This window comes from Tiliqua scincoides, chromosome 5 (assembly GCF_035046505.1).
Source record: "Tiliqua scincoides isolate rTilSci1 chromosome 5, rTilSci1.hap2, whole genome shotgun sequence".
NCBI lineage: Eukaryota > Metazoa > Chordata > Lepidosauria > Squamata > Scincidae > Tiliqua > Tiliqua scincoides.
The window spans coordinates 44,303,520-44,326,703 of record NC_089825.1 but is presented as its reverse complement, the minus strand read 5'-3'; the positions used below and the strand labels follow the sequence as shown (position 1 = coordinate 44,326,703).

Here is a 23,184-nt window from a genome sequence, read left to right as displayed (position 1 = left end):
TTGATTCTATCCCTAGGGACAGACCATGAAAATGAGCAGTTTCGACTACTCTTTGGAAACTCTGGGCTTCAATTTTTATCCCCTAAAATAAAAACAGTGAACACTTTTTTCCCTTTCTCAATCAAAGAGATATAAGTACTAATTGTGAGACACAAAATTATCCAGGTTAAGTAGTTAATCACTTCCTGTGCATTTTTATGGGAAGTATTTGTGCCTTTTTATCAAAGACTGAAGAATCACCGTGAGCTTTTAAAAATAATGATTTTACTATACATTTTACTATAATATGTAAAGCTACTAACAATAACCCTGAACAGATTTAAGGCAAGAATCATTCTCACTACATGTTCAATATGCAAGGACAAGTCGATTTGATAATTTTTGTTGAAAAAAGTGCAACAGCAGAAAACAAAATAATGTCTTGGGTAATCCAGCTGGTGGGTTTATGATCACTTGGTCAGATCAGCTTGGATGACCAATCAGTGTTGCATGCCAGATTCAGAAGGAAAGATAGCCATGATCTATTGTTCTAGGATAAAGCCATATGGAAAGATAGACAATCCAAAGAGGACATGTCAGTCCTGCCATGCAATAACCTTTCAGTGAGGCATTATTCTGAAAGAGGACCATGGCAACTGCAGCAGGACGTTTCAGTAGCTTTTTAGAAGGCTGTTACAGAAGCCTTTGGGTGGATTGGAAGGGTATAAAAATAGGCAAAAATATTAGGGGAAACCAGAGACTTTTAAAACAATAATAAGTGTAGCTATGTCTCAGCAGTTTTTTAAAAAATCAATTTAAAATTGTATCAAAAAGATGAAAGCTTGAGGGCAGATGAAACAATGGCCCTTGTGAGCCCTGTTTTAGTTTACCTGCTTGTCTTACCTAATAATGCGTATCATTGCAGCATAGTTTTTGAAAATATTTGGAAAGATCTTCAGAATAAACCATCAACAGAGTGCAGGGCAAAGTGCAACTAACAAGAGAGTAAGAAAGTCATGTAAGACAATAATGCAGCAACACTGCCTGATGAAGACAGTAATTTGTGCTTGGCCTCCATAGGGATTCTTCAAATTAGGTCTGGTACATGACTACAAGGTATCTCAGAGGATGTTAATCTTTTACCTCTGTCTATGTAGACAGGTACTCCCATGGTGTTCCAGTCTCCTGTTCTTTTCTCAGGCCACTGTGCAGTTGCCTTAGGTTGAGGAGTCCACTCATTTCTTCATATCCATAATGATAACACAGGCCAACACACATTTCGCTTCCTTAAACATTACACCAATTCCTTTGTATATTTGGGGTGCCGATTCCAAAAATGGCATCTGTTTTGCCCTATCACGTCTAGTTTTGGAGATATAGTATAGCTTCTTTAGTGAATGGTTCAAGCAGCTTTCTCATGAGGAAGCCTACACCATGGCTTTCTCATGAAGAAGCAGCTTGAACCATTCACTAATGAGGCTATACTATATCTCCAAAACTAGACGTGATAGGACAAAACAGATGCCATTTTTTGGAATCGGCACCCCAAATTCATATCAAACCACCATAAAGTTTGGGAAAAACTTTTCTGACCGTCAATTTTGTAGGCCTGTGTAATCAGCCTATTGCTGACAACATCATCTACTATACACTGAGATGTACATCAGTCAAGTTTCTCCATTGAGTTTTCTTCTTCAATTTCAAGTTCAACTCCTTACTGGGATTAGTTACTGTAAACCACTGACTATGTAAACAAATGGACTGCAGCAAGTTATGGTATGGAATTGTTATCACAGGGCAACTGAAGAAAAATGAGCTTGGAGGTAGCAAAAGACATCAGAATGCTTGGGCAGATGTTTCACCACTACTGTAGTCATCTCTTGGCAATCTTGCCACTGTTTTTGATTCATAATGGTCAGAAATCTAAAGCAAATCAATGCTTGCTTCTGGCAACACATTCCTCATTTCATATGAGATCAAATATAGGTAATATGAAAAAAATAATATTATCAGTATTTTGGCAGTTATTCTAATGCCACTAACTCTGGTTTCTCAGGGATGCCATTACTGATCAGAGAACATGGAATCAGGGTTGCAATCTATGGATATCACTGTGGACCTAGGAGTACAAAGACTTTTCCTTCTGTTAAAGAAACTACCTCTGCAAAGTGATCCTCAGTCACATGTGCAGAGCACAGACTGGCTCACAAGTGAGAAGCAAGAAGGTTCTCTTGGCCCAAAGTCTTGCAAATATTAGAATGACACAGCATGATCCTGACTGTGAGATAAAGAAGTTCTGATTTTATTAGTAATAGCTATAGCACATACAAACACAGATACATACACTTTGCCTTTTGCCCAGTTCACAAACTGATAGCCTCTTTCTAAAAAAAAACCCTTTCAGTATTTCTATTGAAAAATCTGAAACCAAGTTGGACTCCTCCTTCACATGCTGAGTGTAAGAAAAAAAATCCATCTATTAACTTTAAACTTTCAGACAGAGGCCACTAAAAGGTCGTTAGGATGTTGTCTCATCTAATTTCAACTGTTCCAATGCCCTTTGGAGCTCCCTTCTTGAAGTAAGTGCCCTTTGGAGCCAGAGCCTTGAAATTTGGAACAGCAATTCCCTTAGACAGCTGATTACAGAAATAAATACCCTAAATTTGACCTTTCTATGATATATCACCAAAAGGTTGACCATCTAAGAATTTATGAATATTACATTAATGTCTCCTGTAAGTCAGGGGAGTGCCTCCTAATTTGGAGAAATGAAGGTCTTTGGAGGTCAGCAGATCTGTTCATTGGATTTTTGAAAAGAAAAATATTGATGGTGGCCAAGTGCACTGGCCCCAAAGGTAAAGAACTGCAATCAATTGAGAGCAATTCATTTAATTCTACCTGCTCAACCTTGAGCAGGTAGAATTGGCTATAGCACTTCATGACGTTGAGCAAACAATGCCTTTTTTAAAAAGTCTCTTACATTGCAGAACTCTTTTTATTGCACTGACACATTCTATGTTGTTATACTCAGATTATTTTGTTACAAATGGATTAACATATATACCTGGCCATTTTATTTTAAAAAGTGGAGGGACCATCACTGACATCCACTGAACTCCCAATTTGGTTGATTCTGTGAAAGGAAAGCATGTCTTTTCAGCAAAAGAAGAAAATCTGTCATGTTGGATGATCAGTTCAATTTCTCTTGGAACCATTTCCCCTTGCCTTGGAACCATAAGCCTCCTGCCAATGGGTCACCTTGGCCCTGCACCTGTTCTTTTGCTGGTGCAAGTCCAAGGAGAGAAAGGCAGCATGCTGGCTGCTGGAGGGGATAGCATCTGGCGCAAGTTGCCCATGCCGGATGACACCCCCTGCCACCTCCATCATGCCCCGTCTTTCCCCATTACACCCTCCATGCTGACCTACCTGAGTTGGAGGGCACTCCAGTTACGGCCACTGTGTGCAGGTGACTTTGGTCTCTGTGTCAGAGTTCCAGAAATGCACAGCTCTGTGTGCTTTTGAAAGGCCATTCAAAACCATTAACGGCCATAAAGCATGCCTAGCTGCACTAGTTCTGATGGCAGAGAGAGAGCTGTTTGGGCTGTGCATTGGGCTGTTAACTGTGCATGGTCCCTGTAACTGAAGTACAGCTGAGGGTGCAATCCTAACCCCTTACGTCAGGTCTTTGCAGCACTGATGTAAGGGCAATGCAGCTCCGAGATAAGAGAACAAACATTCCCTTACTTTGAGGAGGCCTCCGTGAGTGACACCCAACAGCAGGATGCAGCACATGTCCTATTGGCTACGAAAGCTGGAAAGCACTGAAATAAGGGGTTAGGATTGCGCCCTGAGTCTCCAAACTACCTATTCCCCTTAGCCTAGGACAGAGGCATATCTAGGTCATTTGAACCCATGGCCCATAAATTTTTGACACCCCATACAACATAATTAATTAATTATTTAATTGTTTACTTATTATTATTAATTATATTATTAATTGATCAATTGATTCACATTTTTATACCGCCCTTCCTCTAAGCAGCTCAGGGTGATATACATGGTTCCTCCCCTTATTTTGTCCTCACAACAACCCTGTGAGGTAGGTGAGATAGAGATAGTAATAGTCATGACATGAAATGAATAATAATAATGGCCAGAAAATAAATGCAGTGAATATTTTCCCACAAGCAACGGATGAAATTCTGCATCAAATGGTATATAACATGATGGAATTATTCCTAAAAGCCACGATTTCCAGAATTTTGGTCACTAGGGTGTCACCACCCTCCCCCGGATGTCTCATTGGCCTGTTTTGAGTTAAGGCAGTGGTTCTCAAACTTTAAACACTGGGACGCATTTTTTAGAATGACAATCTGTCCAGGACCCACCAGAAGTGATGTCATGGCTGGAAGTGACATCATCAAGCAAAATAAAATAATTATAAACAAATTAAAGAAAAACAGATAATTAAATAAGGGGAAGCCAACCCTGTTTCACCAAGTGAATTTTCTCTGTAGCCTGCCTGCAATAACACCCCCTGCCACAAAAAGTCAGTGAGATGTTCAGCCCTCCCCAATGCCCACCTTACCAGCTCAAGCCTGTTTCATTCTTTGGGTGGGGGTGCTGCCCGCTGGAGCAATTTTTTAGCTGTTTTCATTGGATAGGAACCATTCCGGTGTCATTGTCAGCCTGCCCTTTCTGACCCAATAAGGCAAGCTCACCTACTTGTGAGTAAACACGCGATACGGCTTGGTTTCACTCTCATAGGGCTTCATGCATTTTTTGGTTTCCAGTTTTTTGGCCATACCTTTTGATGGAAAGGAGATAATTCTATGCTTGGGATCATTAGGAAGGGTATTGAGAACAAAACGGCTAGTATTATAATGCCGTTGTACAAATCTATGGTAAGGCCACACCTGGAGTATTGTGTCCAGTTCTGGTCGCCGCATCTCCAAAAAGACATAGTGGAAATGGAAAAGGTGCAAAAGAGAGCGACTAAGATGATTACGGGGCTGGGGCACCTTCCTTATGAGGAAAGGCTACGGCGTTTGGGCCTCTTCAGCCTAGAAAAGAGACGCCTGAGGGGGGACATGATTGAGACATACAAAATTATGCAGGGGATGGGCAGAGTGGATAGGGAGATGCTCTTTACACTCTCACATAATACCAGAACCAGGGGACATCCACTAAAACTGAGTGTCGGGCGGGTTAGGACAGACAAAAGAAAATATTTCTTTACTCAGCGTGTGGTCGGTCTGTGGAACTCCTTGCCTCAGGATGTGGTGCTGGCGTGTACCCTAGACGCCTTTAAAAGGGGATTGGACAAGTTTCTGGAGGAAAAATCCATTACGGGGTACAAGCCATGATGTGTATGCGCAACCTCCTGATTTTAGAAATGGGTTATGTCAGAATGCCAGATGCAAGGGAGGGCACCAGGATGAGGTCTCTTGTTATCTGGTGTGCTCCATGGGGCATTTGGTGGGCTGCTGTGAGATACAGGAAGCTGGACTAGATGGGCCTATGGCCTGATCCAGTGGGGCTGTTCTTATGTTTTACTTTACCCCAGTGTTTTTGCATTGCATTCTGCAGGAAATTGTGCATCCAACGGTATATAGCATGATGAGGTTATTCATAACCTCTGCAATGTTATTGATGTTGGGGCATTTGTGGTGTCACCCCCCCCAAGGCTGGTACCTGGGGCGGACCGCCTCCCCACCCCTTGCTAGCTATGCCACTGGCCTAGGAAAATACCCTGCTGCAGGCCAGTGTTTGAGACACCTACCAGAAAACTATATATAACCCTACAGATAAGCCTCTGATTTTACCAGCTCCTGTGTAAACCCTGAATAGTTTCAATAGACAGTTCAGTGTCTGTACAATAAAACAGTCACAATGATAAAGGACTTGTCTCCATTAAAGATGCTTTCATGAGTCAGTGAACTGTGATGGCGAAGAGTTTTAAACATGAAAGTCCATGGTTTAAATCACATGTCGGCGATGGTTAAATTATTACCAAATTTAACCATAGTTGAATTTCAACAGCCATTCTAGAGCTACAAACCTGCCTGAAAACTTTCTACAGGCTTAGGGCAACCCAACTGGGCGTATCCAGAGAGGCTTCATCACAAAATCACCACCCCATTGCTGCTGCTTCTAATCTCAGCTTTCAGGATCATTCGTGAATTTGTTTCACGAATCATCCATGAACAAGAATAAAATTAATTTATGGCCTATCACCTGATGAGTGGCCCTTTTAGCAGCAGGACTCCTCTCTCTTTCAGATCTGTTTCAGAAGAAATTGACTCAGTACTTGCCAAATCTTGCCTGGGAATTTAAATTCTCCACCTTTCTATACATCAGGGACAAGGATTTAAAACAAGGGGCTAGATTTCTCAGTCATCACTACCACTGCTGTGAATGCCCTCCAGGCAAATGCAGAAGGTTTAGTACAGTTTCCCTTATGAGCAAGCTAAATGTTTTCAGCTGCTTTACCCCTTAGGTTTGCAAACAGCCCTCTGTCCGCAATGTAGATTTTTCCGGCTTTATATATAGCCCATGATCAGCGATGTAAATATTTTGCCCTTGCTTGTAATCTAGTTGTGTTCTGTACGCTTGACATTTTGGCCCTTTTCCTGATAAAGAGCTTTGGAAAATTTGTCATCTTGAATACTCCTGCATCAATTTAGGATAGTCCAATAGAAAGATGGAGACATTTCCACCTAGTCTTTTTTGTCCAACATGGCACGATGGTCTCTTGAGCAATCAAGACATTTTATACTAACTGTTCCCGGATTCTATCTACTTCTAAAAATATTATTATTGCACGTATCAAATCACTGAGAACCATTACTGTGAAAAGATGGTCGCAGCAACATATATTTCAGTTGAAAGCACTCTTCATTGCATGCCAAAAATGCCCTATTCCAACAATTTAGAATGAAAAATTCATTCTGCTGACATTGTTTGGACTCAATGGTGACCCAAGCCAGTCATGATCAGATTGGTTTAAGAGGCTGATGATGGCTACACAGGGTGAAACAGTTTGACCGACTTCTCATCTCTTCCTTTTAGAATATTTTCCAAATACTCTGCAGCCACTAAGTTGGCACGCACATTTTTAAAGTATAAGGCTTTCACGGTCATAAAGGCCAATCTAATTTAGTGATCAAACAAGTGCCAAAGCAGACAGGGAAAGACAGTCATTTCTAGGAACTATCGTGTTCTTCAAAAGAAGCTGTTTTTATTGTAGATTTCAAATCAAAGCGATTACTAGAGATCCTGGATAGCTTCCATGGCAAGAGTTATTGCACACTAGGGAGCTTGTTTCGATAAGGCAAAGAGGCAGCGGTTCATCACAGAGTTAACTCAATAAAATGATGCTTTCTACTTGGATTAACTGACCCAGTTTTTTCCAGACTCCTGCACGGAAAACAAAAGATGAAACTTGGATATTATATGGAACAGAAAGCAAAAGGGCTGGGTGTTCCGTCTCACTGATGACAGCCCCCTTTCACCGCTGGCCCGCTGTCTGGTTTCAACAAGTGGCCTCTAATTGGATGAGGATGGTAGCCCATCAGAAAAGCCCAAGCTGGCTGAAATTTACATCACAAATGATTGCACATAGTACAGTATAATTTAGCATGGCTGGTGATTTCTGCTCCCACAGGGGAAGAATGCAGGGTGGAATCTGCTTTCTTAGCGCCCATTTGCAAAATCACTGCATTGTCTTACTACTCAAAATGGATGGTGCAACTGTGCCAGGGAGGTCTGGTCCTTTGGATACAGCTGGTGCAGACCAAAGGGAACGAATCCTTTTAACCCTGGTTGAACAGATAGGAGGGAGGCCACAGTGTTTTGTCCTCCAGTTCAGAAACAAAATTTCAGCAGGCTTACATTGGCAGCTGTATTGACCACAGTTAATGCTTCGCAGAAGCTCGATTTAACCAGGATTTCAGTCTTTGGTTACTCACAATCTCTTCACAGCAGCTAAGAGGACCTCCTCATGTCATCAGCTCATACCATACTTGGTTATGGAACGTGGGGCCACTATCTGTCACCCTTTGTTCCCAAAACTATAAAAGCCCCCTGTGTAGTACAGGGTTGAATGCCAGCACTGAATCAAAGGACTGGCTTGATTCTTTGCAACAGAGCTAGAATCTTATGCCGCCATATAGGATTAGGCTACCCAGAGCAGACTGTTTGAATGACCTTCAGCCCTTCGACATAATTTCCATACCAAACAGAGGCAAGTGAAGCAAAGCAACCAAGAATACGTTTGTTTCAGGGCAGCCCAATCCTATCCTCAGCAGGGCTGCTAGATGCAGCGATGCCAGAATGGCAACTGCAGTATCCAGCAGCCCCACTGAGGCTGCCAGAGGTCTCCTTGGGAGCAGGGGACTGTTATCTTTACAGACAGATCTTTACTACCGTGATCTTTACAGATGGCAGAATGAGGCCCCTTTGCAATGTTTTTTCTATGCCACGTCTGAATCACAGAGAAATTTTCATTGGGTGTTCTCTAACGGCAACCCACAGAATCTCCAGTGTTGCAGGTAAATTGGCGGTGGGGATAGATCAAGGGCATATCAGGCCATGGAGTATGTCAAGCCAGGGGGGTGGATCTCAGAGGTAGCTATATATGGCAGATCCTATGCCTCTTTCCTGATCTGGACGTGCACTCAGAGGCTGTTTAGACTTTTGCTAGCAAAAAAGCTGGCACAGAACTGAGGAGACCCCGGGCTGACTAGTCAGGCTGACTAACCCCTAGTTAGCTCATAGCATGCTGTGCAGGCTGCAACAGCAGCGCTGCACACTCTGGGCCAGGAATCAATAAGATTGGGCTGTTAATTAACTTGACACAGACCATCTACTCAGAGGAGGTGATGAAATAGTTGGCATGGTTCTCAAAAGGCACTCAGTTTCCCTGAGAGAATAAACCGTATATTTTTAAACTCCAATGATACTCTTACAAATCAAGTCCTTAATAAAGAAGTATAGTATACAACACTGAAATGTTCATGTACATTGTGTTTAATTTACCAATAAGTTTTAATATGAACATTTTATTTGCTTGTAGTGGTTTAAATGAAAAAGGAAAAAAAAAAGCAAAAAAAGAGGAAGAAAAAATAGGTCAGTGTGTTTCTCTTGCATGTCTTCCTGACTCCATCAAAAGTGCCTGTCAGAAGACTAGCCAAGCCCGTAATCCACACTAAAAGCATGTTTGCATTCAGTTGCACTTTTTGCCAGGGGACATGCAGAATTCCACTTAGCTTCAAACTTCCACATTTAGGTGTGTGCTTTGAAAACGCAAACAATCCTTTCATAGATATGTAAGCAAATCCATTTATGTCTCTGTCAGAAGCAACATGTTACGAAGTCAGGCCACTGAGCTAGAATCCCAGAGATAATTAAACGCTCACCAGCCGTAGGCACTGCCTATAGGACCTCAAGCTACAACTTTTAGAAGTCCATTTCAGAACCTTCTTTATGTGTGACTAATAGATTTTTCACTAGAACAGAGGCAAATACACACACACATATCCTACTGTTCTCATAATGTTTCTATAATTTGTTGGGACCTTCTGTAGTCCCAAATGTGACACTCCAGCCCACTAGTCTCCTGTCCTCCACATTTCCCCTTCTGTTCTCTCTCTATCTAACAATCTAAAGAGCACGAAAACAGAGGAGGGCATGCTTTATCAATCTGCTGCCTCAGGCAATTGCCTTAGGGGGCCAATCTTTGCATCAGCAGCTCCAAATGCCTCAACAGAAGCACATTTTCACCATTGCTAGCCTTTGACAGCAGTGGAATTGAAGCCCCACTATTGTAGAAGTGTTGACAGCTCCACACAGCTGCTGCAATGAAGTCAAGCAGTGCCAATTCCAGTAAGTCAGCAGTGGGGGCATGTCATGGGTGTGGAGGGGAAGGCTTGGGGAATTTCGGAGCAGGGAGGGGGAGGCAAGGGGATCCCAATGGCAGTGACTTACGCTAAGATCTTATCTCCTCTTTCCCAAGTTTTCTGGTCATCCACCCTACCATTGGATGTACTCTTGTCAGTGAGGAGGGGTCTATCCAGTCCACTCAGGCCCAGAACCCATATGCTATTCTCAGGCCCAGAACCCATATGACACAACAGGTCCCTATTTTCTCCTGTTGTCAAAGGTGCATGTGCATTTGTGCTCTCAGTGTTTGTCAGGTCACTATGGGGGAGGACATGCACACCTCCCATATACCCATTCTCCCTCAGTTTTCCTGGCAATAGCCCATGTGTGTTCATGTGGGCAGGAGGTCTGGTCTAGAGGGTAGAGCCTCCATTTGCCTGAAGATAACCTCCGAAGGTCGCCAGTTCGAGGCCACCAGCACCGTGCAACCTTGAAGCAGCTGACAAGCTGAGCCGAGTTATTCCATCTGCTCTGAGCATGGGAGGATGGAGGCCAGAATGTGAAACCAGATCAAGAAAATAACACCTGAATGTTGTGGTTCTTGTAAGATAGAACATTCTTTCAAATTGTAAAAATCCCTACGGTGATTTAATAAGCCTGCCTATGTAAACTGCCTTGAATAAAGTCTTGAATAAAAACCAAGAAAGGCGGTATATAAATACCATTATTATTATTATTATTATTATTATTATTATTATTATTATTATTATTATTCATACAGACGCTGGTACTTCCTGTTGGGATTTCTAAGCATGCAGGCACTAAGCATGCAGGCACAGAGTCAATCTATGACAGGATGGTTCAACTTTTCACACCAGGTGGGCCAAAAGAGTATTTTGACACAGAATCCACAAGCCACACATGGAATTAAATTTCATTAAATACAATATTTATTTATTAAACATATTAATACACAAACAGATGTATGTGCTTTGTTAACAACATATGACACTGGAAGGGCCTCAAACACGGCTGGGGGAGGGGGTTAAAGGACCTCCTCCCAATCAGCTCTTCAGCAGGGTCACAGGGAGCCATACCACTCTGATCAGTGCCTCTTCTCTTCTGAGCTTCCTGATCACTGTGGCTAGTTTAAGCACAAACAGCCCTCCCCTGGCCCTGCCCTTTCCTCCCTCCTCCAACCCAAATGGTATCTCCTGGCTTGCCCCTCTGTCACTCCCCATTGCCCCGGTCTCTGCCCCCTCCTAGCCCACTGGCAGGTCTCCCATGCTTTGGTGCCATAGCTGAGCTCTGGGTGCAGATGCAAAAGGTGAGTAGCCTCCCCTCAGCTTCTCTGGGCGCAGCCCGAGCCAGAAGTCACAAGTGCAGCCTCCAGCTCTATCAGAGCTGGCAGAGGTTCACCCCAGAAGCCTCTGTGCTGGTTCAACCAGCTGCTGGCTTTGCTGAGGGCTGCCAAAAAAGGCCTCACGGGTGGCAAATGGCCCATGTGCTGGACCTAATTTATGATGACCTGGATCAAGTGATAGTTGTCTTGTGATTTTGTCATTTATGTTGCATCAGGTTCAAGATGCTATGTGCATATATGCGTGTGCAAGATGTCTATGCATATATGTTAAATTTTTGCTATTTGCATTCTCTTTAATTTATAAAACTTCCCCATTTTTATGTGCTCAGATAAAAGATGGCGTATTTCAGAGCATAAGTGTTCAAATGATATCTAACCCAAAGCAGATAAGGAGAGAAGACACTTCACTAGGATGATATATTTAGAGTTGAGTCATAAGGTTAGTATCCTGGCGTAATGCCAAGAGGACTTGTAAGGTGTAAGAAAGTCTCCTCAGTCAGCTGGTTGGTGGATTCCAACATCTACGGATTTCAGTATCTGAAAATGAGGGCCTCCCTGTAGATTCTACAGGGCAGGAACATTTCTGGAACAGGTGAACAACACTCTTCCTACAGATTTTCCAAGTTATTATTATTTTTATTATATAAACATTTTATTATTTAATGTTATATTAATAATAATGATAACAACAACAATAATCACCATCCATGTGCATGGCATTTTACAAGAAAAGGCAGTCTCTGCCCCAAGGAACTCACAATCAAGAAAAAGACACAAGGGAGACAACAGAGGAAGTGGAGCGAAGTGATTGCAGGGTGAAAGAGGAAAGAATATGAACTTATTTCTATCAGATTCCTTAGCTTACTTGCAGTAAGATGAAGGGACTAGGGTGCCCCTGCCAAAGTCTTTGGGAGGAGGATGGATCTTGCAGGAGGATTTGAAAAAAGTAAAATGAAGCATCATAGAGGTGATGTGGAAGTTCCATACATGTGCCAGGAAATGCTGAAGGATGGAGTCATCTGAAGGAGCTGGAGATCTTAGGATGGTTGAGTGTGAAGGCCATGGGGAGCAGGGCAACACTTCTTATAATATATGAACAGAGAGATAAGGAGGGTCAAGGCTATGGGAGAGTTTGAAGGTCAGGACCTGGAGCCTATGCTGGATCTGGGAGTGGACAGAAAGAGAACTTCGGGCGCAATCCTAAACAACTTTCCAGCACTGATCTAGCCGTAATGCAGCCCCAAGTTAAGGTAACAAACATGCCCTTACCTTGAGGAGGCCCCCTTGACAGCCTCCCCACTGCAGGATGCGGTGCACGCCACATTGGCACAGCTATGTCAGTGCTGGAAAGTTGGTTAGGATTGCGCCCTTCAGGATTTAAGGAGAAACATGACAAAATCAGAGCAATGAGAGAGGCAAATGATTTTGGCAGCAGAGTCTGACAGAATGGAGATGAGCTAGATACTGAAGCCACGTTACTGCACCCATTCATCATCTTAACTGTTATGCCTCTAATAAAATATCTAGTTAACTAAAATATAGGACGAGAAGCATGTTTGGGGCTAGCAAGCAAAGGAGGATTTATTTATGCAAGCCACGCTCAGTCACGCAGCATGCAAGATGCCTTAATTTTGAGATAACGGTTGCGGCTGCAAAAGACCAGTGAAAGGCACACCACAGATGCGATACCTCAGAGAACAAGGCTTAGTGTAACCTCCAGCTGAGGACATGCAATCAATCTTGATACAAGCTTATTAGCTGCATCTCCCTTATGTTACTTGGTGCTGAAAAGGGGAGCAAAAACAAAAACAAACAACCACCACCACCAAAGATGTTGAGGCATCAGTGGCTCCCTGCTTGGTATCAAGTCAGAAGGCACATTTCTGTTACAGGAAACCCAAGGGTTGCATGTGGTTAGGAAAAAATCAAAGACAAGTCTGAAAGAGAAACCATTCCCTGCCCCACACTGCCTGCAAGGCTGAAAAAAGCTATTCTGGCACTAGGCTAGCCTTCATTTGCAGTAGACATTGACCTCTTTCCCAGGGGCTGTGCTGAATTATTTTTCCCTGCCTTTCAGGAAACCTCGGTGCTTCACCACTTTCCACTGATTAACCCAAGCTCTGCTCTGTGCAGCCCTCATTCAGGAAATCTCTCATTTTTGCTGCACTGCAAGGTATTTTCTATTTTGCTGTGCTATACCAGATCCAACAATTCCCTTAAGAACATAAGAACAGCTCCACTGGATCAGGCCATAGGCTTCCTGTATCCAGCTTCCAGTATCTCACAGCTTCCTGTCCAGCTTCCTGTATCTCACAGCGGCCCACCAAATGCCCCAGGGAGCACACCAGTAAGTCCCTTTTGATCAGTGCCCGGTCCACAAGTCCCATCTGAGGTAAGTCCCTTGCCATCTTTCCAGTTCTAACTCTTCCTCTAACTGTATTTATCCCTTTTGAGGGTGTGTGGGGGGATGTTTAACAGGCAATGTTTAACATTTGCAAGTGTTTAATTTAGGGACAGTGTTCAAGGTGTGGATCCTGAGGATATACTTTTAATGTTGGAATATTCAATTAACAATGAAAGAAGTGATCCTGCTTTGATTTATATACAGATGGAAACGAATGTAGGTTTTAACAACACATGAGCACAATCTCGGACTCTTGATTAACAGGCTGCTCTCATAAACAGCATAAGCAGTCTCTTCGGTGGAGCTCAGAAGGTAGCTCATATCTGCTACACAAAAAGTGTGGCAACGGGATGCAAATAACTTGTTGCCTTGTGTGCTCCCTGAGACATCTGGTGGACCACTGTGTGATACAGAAGCTGGCCTAGATAGACCTTTGGCCTGCTCCAGCAGGGCTCTTCTTGTCTTTGTAAGTGTAGGATCAGAATTCCTTCAACAAATGTAAGTTGCTAGTGCTAGGGACAATTTCTACCTCACACAAGCAAGGCTTTTATGCTACACGCATGAAGTGGTTTACTGTATCTGGGTCAACTGTTTTTGCTTAGTACAATACTGTATAGATCTGTACCTCAGATGGGACTTGTGGACCGGGCACTGATCAAAAGGGACTTACTTCTGAGTAGACCTGCATAGGCTTGGGCTGCAAATGCCCTTGAGCATCAGCCTTGGTTTATTAGCTCTGCTGGGTGGGGGATATAGTAGGATGATAAAATCTTTCTGGATAGAGTGCATACAGGGAATTAATTTTCTTTCATCTGTTTGCCATGCAGCCCACTTCCCACCTTCAGGGGTTTGCATGGAGGGTTGTGCAGGTTATGTCTTTTGAGTTGCATCCCAGCTCCATCTGCTGGGTGTTACTGGTTACTACATCTATTTGATCAAACTTTTTTGTGGTGCTTTCCAAGAAAGCTCAGACAATTTCCATCAGCCTGCTCTTACTTTTACTACCCACCTTTCTTTCCGCATGTTGCTTAATTTCCTTTTCTTTTGAACTTTTAATAAATTAGTTACATTAGTTACACGTATTTTGACCCTTTGCCTACCTAGACTATATTAATGGGTAATTTGGTGAGTTTTCTTGTCTCTTTGTCCTGCAGATGCTACTGTAAGTTTGATTTTAATAAAACTCCCTGGGGTTTAGTGTTCTCTTGGGAGGGGGTTTTTCCCAGATGGCCCCCTTCACCTGGTCACTATAGCCTGGGATGGTGGCAGCAGATACAAACTAGGAAGGTCCTTCTCTGTTCAGTTGCTGATCCAATAAAAGAAAGCAGGGAGTAGGAAGGGTGTGCTTTAACAACTAGGCACTACTCCCTTGGTTAGCCCATCTTCTCTTGGGACTCTCTTCTCTTTTTGTGCAAGAGAAAATGCAAGCTCCCCATGCAAGCTCATTTGCCGGCTCCTCCATGCAACACTTCTCCTGCTGTGTTCTTGCACAGGAACAACTCAATAGGGGACAAGAGAGTTCTGCTTAATTCTTATGGGATGCCCCTCTAGCCAGGGTGACCAGATGTCATAACAGCAAAAGAGGATCAGGCCCTCCCAAATGCAGGACACAAAAAAATCAAAGAAAAATGTAGAACACGACAAAATAAAAACACTTGTAGATTGATTTCATGTGCTTAATTGAAGCACTCTATGACTTATCCAATTTGAAACTATATTACATATAATATACTACATGTAATTTATTAATTCCAAGAAGGTTCTGTGCTGCTTGCAGGAGCTACACACAGGGAAAAGGAGGACATTTAAGTTCTTTTCCAGAACATGAGGCTAAAAAAGTGGACATGCCTTGAAAAAAGAGGGTGTCTAGTCACCCTGCCTCCGGCTAAAGGTGCCCATGCATGGGGGGACAGGACTGAACCTGTTGTTATTTTCAATAGTCATTTATTTCATTGTCTAAAACACTTTTCTGAAACAAAGTGAGTTGTAAATGAATTCATGGGCTATTTAATCTGCTGCCCATGGCACAGGAGGGGAAGCTCATTAGATGAGTTGATGCAATTACTGCTGTTATACAACCATCACCATCGAACATGGATTTCATTTTGTTATTAATAATTTACTCCAAGTTGCTACTTTAAACCTTGAACATGGCAAGGCCAAGAGAGGAAGCTGCAGAAAGATCAGAGAGAGCCTTGCAGATGGAAGAAAACACATCAACCTGCTTACTATGGGACATCAAACACCACCATCAGGAGCAAAAATGTAATTAACAACAGGAAAACAAAGCACAGAGGAAGTTCAATATGATTCAGATCAAGTGATTACACAGGCCTGCGAAACTGAGAGTCAGAAAAATGGTTCTTTTTTTCAAAATTTATGGTGGTTTATGATACCGAAAATGGCATTTGTTTTGCCCTATCATCTCTAATTTCAGAAATATGGCATAGCCTCATTAGTGAATGGTTTGAGCAGCTTCCCCATGAGGAAGCCATGGCATAGACTTCCTCATGAGGAAGCTGCTTGAATCATTCACTAACAAGGCTATGCCATATCTTGAAAACTAGACTGATGCGATTTTTGGAATCCACACCCCAAATATACCCAGGAATAGGACTAACTTTTAAGAAAACAAAATGTGTGTTGGCTTGTGTTATTAATCAACCCTCAGCCCATATAAAGCATACCTGTAACATTAGTTTGGGAGCTTTTGTACTACTAATCACGTTATAACATGTGGAGTAAATGTATGGGGAGATCATTCCCCTTCCAGTGCAAGGTGGTTTCCCCTTAGCTGTCAGTTTTTGTAGCCATTGCAACTCCATGCCTAGAAAAGCTTAACCTGTTGAATGTCTGCCTCTTGTACAGCTGTTAAGGGAAAATGGACCTTGCTAAAAGGGGAAGCAATCCTATCTACCTCACACAAGCAAGGCTTTTACAGTGCACACATGAAGTGGCTGAATGTAACTGGGTCAATTGTTTTTGCTTTAGTACAATACTGTATAGACCAGTACCCCAAATGGGACTTGTGGACTGGGTACTGATCAAAAGAAAAAATACATATACATAGATCTTTATCTGTCATCAGCCTTGGTTTATTAGCTCTGCTGAGGGGAGGGACACAGTAAAAGGATAATAAAATCTTTGGATATGTTCAAAATTAATAATTATTCTGCTACAAATCTCTGAATTACTGGCATTTCACCATTTACCTATTTGAAAGTCGTTCACTGGATAGTAACATAAATAGATTCTGCTGCACTTTGCAACTACATTAGACTGGTGTGCCTTTAAAATCCTATCAGCTGGCTATTGGCTCTGAACACATCTCTGCTATCTATTGAAAGCTGCCTAAAAGGGCAGTGTTTTGCCTCAGGGATATGTGCACCTTGTTTTGCTTTTTCATAAGACATCCAGAGGACCAAGCAGTAATGTATACAGAAAGAATTTCACACAGTTCACGCTGGGCATTCATTCTTTGTTTGCCCTCAGGACCAGGCATTTGGGTTATTTGAAGTTGTCCACCATGATTAACTTTTCCATTTGGGACTGGTGAAGCAGTGTAGGCTTGTTTTCCTATATGGCCTTGGGAGTACCTTTCTTTGTCCTTTGTTTGTGGCATTCATGCTGAAAGAGGCAATGTGCTTGCAGCCTATCAGGCACTTCAAAGAGGAGCAGAAGTGAAAGTGGCAAAGACCATGCTATATACTTTGAAAAGCCTTCAACAAACAGGCTTTTTTAAACATCTTTTGTTTTGTTTAAACATCCATCCAAAGGAATGAGCGAAAACATTTCATTTAGGAGGAAGCCGTTTCACTTCTGAAGTAAGACTGGTCCTATGGGGACCATGTTCAGTCTGTGTGAAAACTCAGGAGGAGTTCCCCTTTAATTTCCAAGCAGCAAGTACAGTATCTTTTCTTTTAAAAAAAGCTGTACTTTGGACCACTTAGTGCATGGCAAATTTCCTAAATGTTTGTGAACTGCTTGTAGGCAATGGTGTAACTCTAATCCCTGGTTCCCAGGGTAGTGACATCACAGCATCACATGACATCATGATGTCCCTTCTGGGTGAAGAGAAGAAGAAACGGGGGCACGAAGCCTGCGCAGTGAGCACCCCCTCCTCCAGGAAAACCATTAAGCGGTACAAGGCAGTCACTCCCAGGTTCTCCCCAGAGGAGGGGTGCTGGTGACTTTGAGGCACCCTTGGTGTATTTATGCCTTTGCTTGTAGGAAATTATGTACCTCTCTGCATGCATACCACCATGCGTGATCGTTCAGCACGTATCCAAGTACACCTTGAGCAATGGGAAAGGAAAGATACTCATGCAAAAGCAAACCCTTAAATGCATGAGGTGGACTTTAAAAGTTTAAGGTACAAATTTACCTAGCATTCATATGGATATCTTTTGCTCTGTTTTGTGACCTCCTGTAAGAAATTGTTGTGATCAAACACAGGACAGAGTATTAAACAATGCTCATCCATGTAGAAAAGTAGAAAAGCAATTTCTATAACCCTTGGGGCTGTTTTGGAAATAAGTTCTGAGTTGGATGGCTCATATTTTAAAGTACATATAATTAATGTAATTTGCTTGAAAATAGTAGTATTGGGCCACATCTAAGTAACATGTGGTGCAAGAGACCTGAGTGATTGCCTCCCAAAGGCTGAGCGCACTGGTGTCTTCATATTTTATCCCAAGAATGTACAATACAGATAAGTGTTATTTATGTACAAGAAAATAAAGGAAGGGATGAACCCCTCACACCATCTCCTGTGTGTTATGCTGGGAAATGATTAAGCCGTTTCTGCCCAACACTGCATATTCGCAACAGGGATCAAATGTGTACACGTGTGGGCTGGGCAGAAATGGGTTAAAGCTGGTTTGCTGTTTCTTTGTCCATCTCCTGCTGCAGGAAAATTCTTCAGGGATTTCTATATTACAGTCACACTACTTTGTATCTTGAACTCAACAGTAAAAATAAAAGTCAAAAAAGAAAAACATTGGCTCGCCACTTCAAGAATCCATTCCACTATATGCTTTGTTTGCTCTTTCTGGGTCACTTTCTTATGTCATAGAGCAACTGTGCTGATTGTTTTGAACTGAACAAGAACACTTAACATTTATGCAGAACTTCTGGTGTGCAAAGCACTTCCTGTGTATTATCTTGATGCAATCCTTACAAGAAACCTGGATTCCCAAATTGTAAGCCATGGTTCCCCGGAGAGCCGTGGGAGCCAGCCATGGGAGCCGTGGAAACCTCGCAAAAACACTGCACTCTATACAGTGTATAGGACTGTACTCCTAATGGAGAGCCTCAGCCAATGGCCTTGTAGGACAAGGGAGTCGCTAGTTGAAAACGTCTGAGAAGCACTGCTGTAAGTATTATCTCCAATAATATACGCTTGAAATGGAGCAGTTTGCCTAAAACCACCTAATGGCAGAGGCAAGACTCAAACTAGAGAAGTCCCAATTCATAGCTCAGTCTCTCACAGTGCAATCCTATGCATGGTTACTCAGAAATAAGTCCTATTGTGTTGAACGGGGCTTATGCCCAGGAGGGAATGCACAGGAGCAGTAGTGTAGCTACGGGGGGGGGAGTGAGTCAACTATTGGAGGCATTGCAATGTGCCATGTAACTGGCCCTTTCTACTCACCATTGCTGCCTGAGTGGCTCTGATGGCGAGTTGGAGGGGGCAGTTACACGGCACTTTGCGACACCTCCAAAACTTACTGTGCACCTCCATAGCTACACGACTCGGTTGGAGTTAAAAAAACAACACCAGAGAGCTACAGTCACACTTCCCTTACAGTTCCCCTCTCGGGAAGGGCACCGACACAGCTGCTAGTAACAAAAGAAAAACTCAGACTGTCTAGTCTAGTAATGTTGCAAATGTCATGTGAAGGTTGACCCTTACCTGCACTTGGAAGATACTGATAGCTGTACTTTTATTACTCCACTTGCTCGCCAACTCTTGTGACTGAAAAATTATCAGCTGAATATTTTATATGGACTCCAAGTTGACACCCACAACTCAAAACTTCTGCTATGAGATTGCTAAGAGTTCGATAGCACGGTAATGTATATAGGCAAGGGCTGCTCTCTTGCACTAGCTACGATGGCATTGTTGTTTCTTAATGCAGGTGCAAGACAGATCTCATTACATGCAGGGCATCTTGTTTTTCAGATTCCTTTGGCTTCTCAGGCTTGTAAGTACACAACAGTGGTTAGGATCTGTTCAGCTTTCAAATCTAAGTTCACAGCACCGTATTCTAACTGTGCCGTTTCAAGTAATTGAAGAAACAGAGATGCTGAGATTAGTTTTCTGGTGTGCATTACCACTTGGTTAGAAATCTCACCTTGTACGATCAACAGAAGAAAACGAACTTGACAGTACACACTGGAGATCAACATTAAGATGTGATTCATTACGAAATGCTTGTTACGTTGTAGAAAGCTTGCAGGGTAAATAACCAGTTGACACCTGTCCATACTGAGAGGTATGGAGAATAAAGCTGCCTAATGATAAACATCTTCGGATAATCAAAAGTACAAACTGTGCAAACATGGATACACAGGAGGGCGCACTATTGTATTCTCTTAGTTTTATTCCACAGCCCTATCCAAAGTTATTTGGGAGAGCATTTCATGACTGGTTGTCATCCTCCCTCTCCTCTTACGCTGTTACAAGTGCTGATGTTTAAATCTGGCTGTGCACATGCGTGCCTACTCACTAGTCTTTGCTAATAGCCACTCCTGTCTTCTTCCTTTTGCACATGAAATTTCATGTCAGTTCATGCCACCCATTTCACTGTCCCATCCAAAGATGTCTGTCTAAAACTTAGTTTCAATCTTTTGCTTCTTATCAAAATCTTTCTCTCCCAGAGGCAAACACTGGCCTTTACAACTCCAGCTTCTGAATTTCTAGCATTTGTGCTTGTGTGTTGGTGTATTACAAGAGTATGTCTACATACTGCGCTGTTGTCAGAATATTAGTGTCAACTAAAACAACAGGAAGGAGCACACACACACACACACACACACACACACACAAGAAGGAACCAGGATATATGAATACCTGCACATGATTGGTACATGACTGTGTAATTTATGTGACTACCACTACAGTCCTGGTATGCTGTTTTGATTGACAGTGAGAACAGCACAAGTTGCTGGGCAGCTTTTATGGTTTGAATCATGGAAAAACTCTGTAGGGCCTGGTAAATCATCAGGTGGACATAGTATACGCAATACAAAAGCTTTCATGCTAACAGTACCAAAAGAAAAAAAGATGCATTCAAATGTTACATAATGCCACCCTCACCTTGATATTTCTGATCAGGTGAGCTCACCCCTCACCATCATCACTGTGAACCCAGTACAATTGGATATGGCAAATGGGATGGTTTCCCACAATCAACTTACATTCTTTGGACATTCCTACTTCAAAGCACTTCTGTAGCCTGCAGTACTGACAGCGGTTCCTTGTAACTTTATTAATAACGCAGTTCTTATCTCGGTGACATGTATAAACCATGTTCTTCTGAATGCTTCTGCGGAAAAAGCCCTGTAATCAAGCAGGAAAAAAAGAAGGAAGGCATGAAGCAAAGGCTCTCATCATGTGGCCATCTGTTCTCAGAAGTGACAGTAAGGGCTGCAACATCATGACTAGGTTGGATAACCTTCAAACTTTTATGAAATATTCAACAACAAATGTTTCTCCTTTCCAATGTAGGAAATACAGATTTATTAAAGATAAACAATGCAATTTGCCAGCAGGGTAAAAATATCCAGGACTTGCTGAACAGCAAGCAATCAGAAAACAAAGACTGCAAAACCATGGCCTGTACATTCAAACCAGAGATGACTGCACTAGCACAATTGTAGCAGTAGGGCAACCTCCTTATCATATTGATAGCCTACAGTCTGATGAGGCTATATTAAGACTAGACCACACGAAGGCTCATATTCCACAATTCCTACTCTCTTGAGACCTCTAATCAACTGGCTATTTACCCTGTAAGCTTAACAATTTGGGACCAAGTTACCTCCAAGACCACATCTTCCCATACAATCTCTTGTTATCAGCCTGCCCAGACCCTGAGATGTGCCCTGGAGTCCCTGCTTTCTGCCTCTCCCGATGACGGAGATCCATTTGGCAGACACAAGAGACAGGGTCATTTTGCTAGTGACCAAAATTTGGTGTATTGCTCCCATGCTCGCAGATTTCAGAAAGAAACTAAAAATGGTTTTTATTGTCCTGGCCTTCCCAACTCTGCAACCATTTACTGATTAAAGAGTTATTTTAGCTTTTATGGCTATTGCATTAATTATGTATTTATGATTATTCTTATTAGTTTTTCTTGGAAACAGTGATCAAAAAATTAAATGAATAAAACATCAGCACTGTGGATGGGAGGGACTTCTGCCACTCTTCCACCACACCGCTGCAATGCCCATCTTGCTGAACTGAAATTAACATATTCAGGTTTAAATAGTTCTAGTTCTGTCTATGGATTCAGCAACAGTTTGTTGAGGGAGGCTGTGCATGACCTCCCTAAGTTTTAGGATGTAACTGGAAGGCACTTTTACTCACGTCCAGAGGTCCTCTGTGAGCCTTCCAGACACAGGTTGGAACCCATATTGGGTCAAATGCATGGATTCCTAACCCACAGATAAGGAGGACCCACCGTATACACAAACTCAATAAAGAAAAAAATAAACTGAACACAAGCAGGCAACAAAAAAAAATCACCCACCAAAAGCTAAATGAAACAACCAAGTTGTTACACTAAGCTGAAAGGTGTGCAGAGACTTTATGGCTTCTCATGGGAGGGAGTTTAATAAGTTCGGTACCTCTGCCAAAAAGGCCCTGCTCCTAGTGGAACTCAGGAGTCTAGATCAACACCTATACTGTATGAACCTATAAAATAATGAAGACATTAACAAAACTATTGCAAAATAGCACATAAAATTAAGTGTAAATTATTGCCTTGCTCTTGATTTGTGAAAAGTCTTCGATAGACTACTTCATGTTCTTATCTCCCTGCTTGAAGATGTGACACTGAGCAAACATCATGGTTTAAAGCAGGGGTGTTCAAACTTTTTGGCAGAAGGGCCACATCATCTCTCTGACACTCTGTTGGGGGCCAGGGAAAAAATTAATTTACATTTAAAATGTGAATAAATTTACATAAATAAATATATTAGAGATGGAGCTTATATGAATGCATGAAGGTCTTACAATAGCTCAAAAGACTTTGTGCAAAGCAAGGCCAGCCTTTCCTTTGCTGCCACTGCTGCTTCACAGACATGAAACACTAAGCAGCAGGGGGAGCCATCAGCCTACAGCTTGTGCAAGAAGTCAAACACTCAGCCCTCGTGCTGAGAGTAGTTGCGTCGGGCCAGCGCGGGCCCCAGCAAATCTCTGGAGGAACAGAGGCTCATTGGAGACTGGCGGCTCACTGTGGGCCAGATTGGGGGTCACCAAGAGCCGCAGTTGGCCCCCAGGCTGGGGTTTGGGCACCCTTGGTTTAAAGAATCCCAAACATAGGGTTGA

The 23,184-nt window shown here is 42.6% G+C and overlaps 1 protein-coding gene across 4 annotated transcripts in view; it reads right to left on the bottom strand.

The window, feature by feature from the left end:
- The window catches only part of RARB (retinoic acid receptor beta), a 237,221-nt gene that overhangs the window by 24,991 nt on the left and 189,046 nt on the right, over nucleotides 1–23,184 (bottom strand). For all 4 annotated transcript variants that reach the window (XM_066627897.1, XM_066627896.1, XM_066627898.1 and 1 more), the window contains one exon: nucleotides 21,051–21,192. In XM_066627897.1, the coding sequence (XP_066483994.1) occupies nucleotides 21,051–21,192 (142 nt within the window). The remainder of the gene's footprint in view (nucleotides 1–21,050; nucleotides 21,193–23,184) is intronic.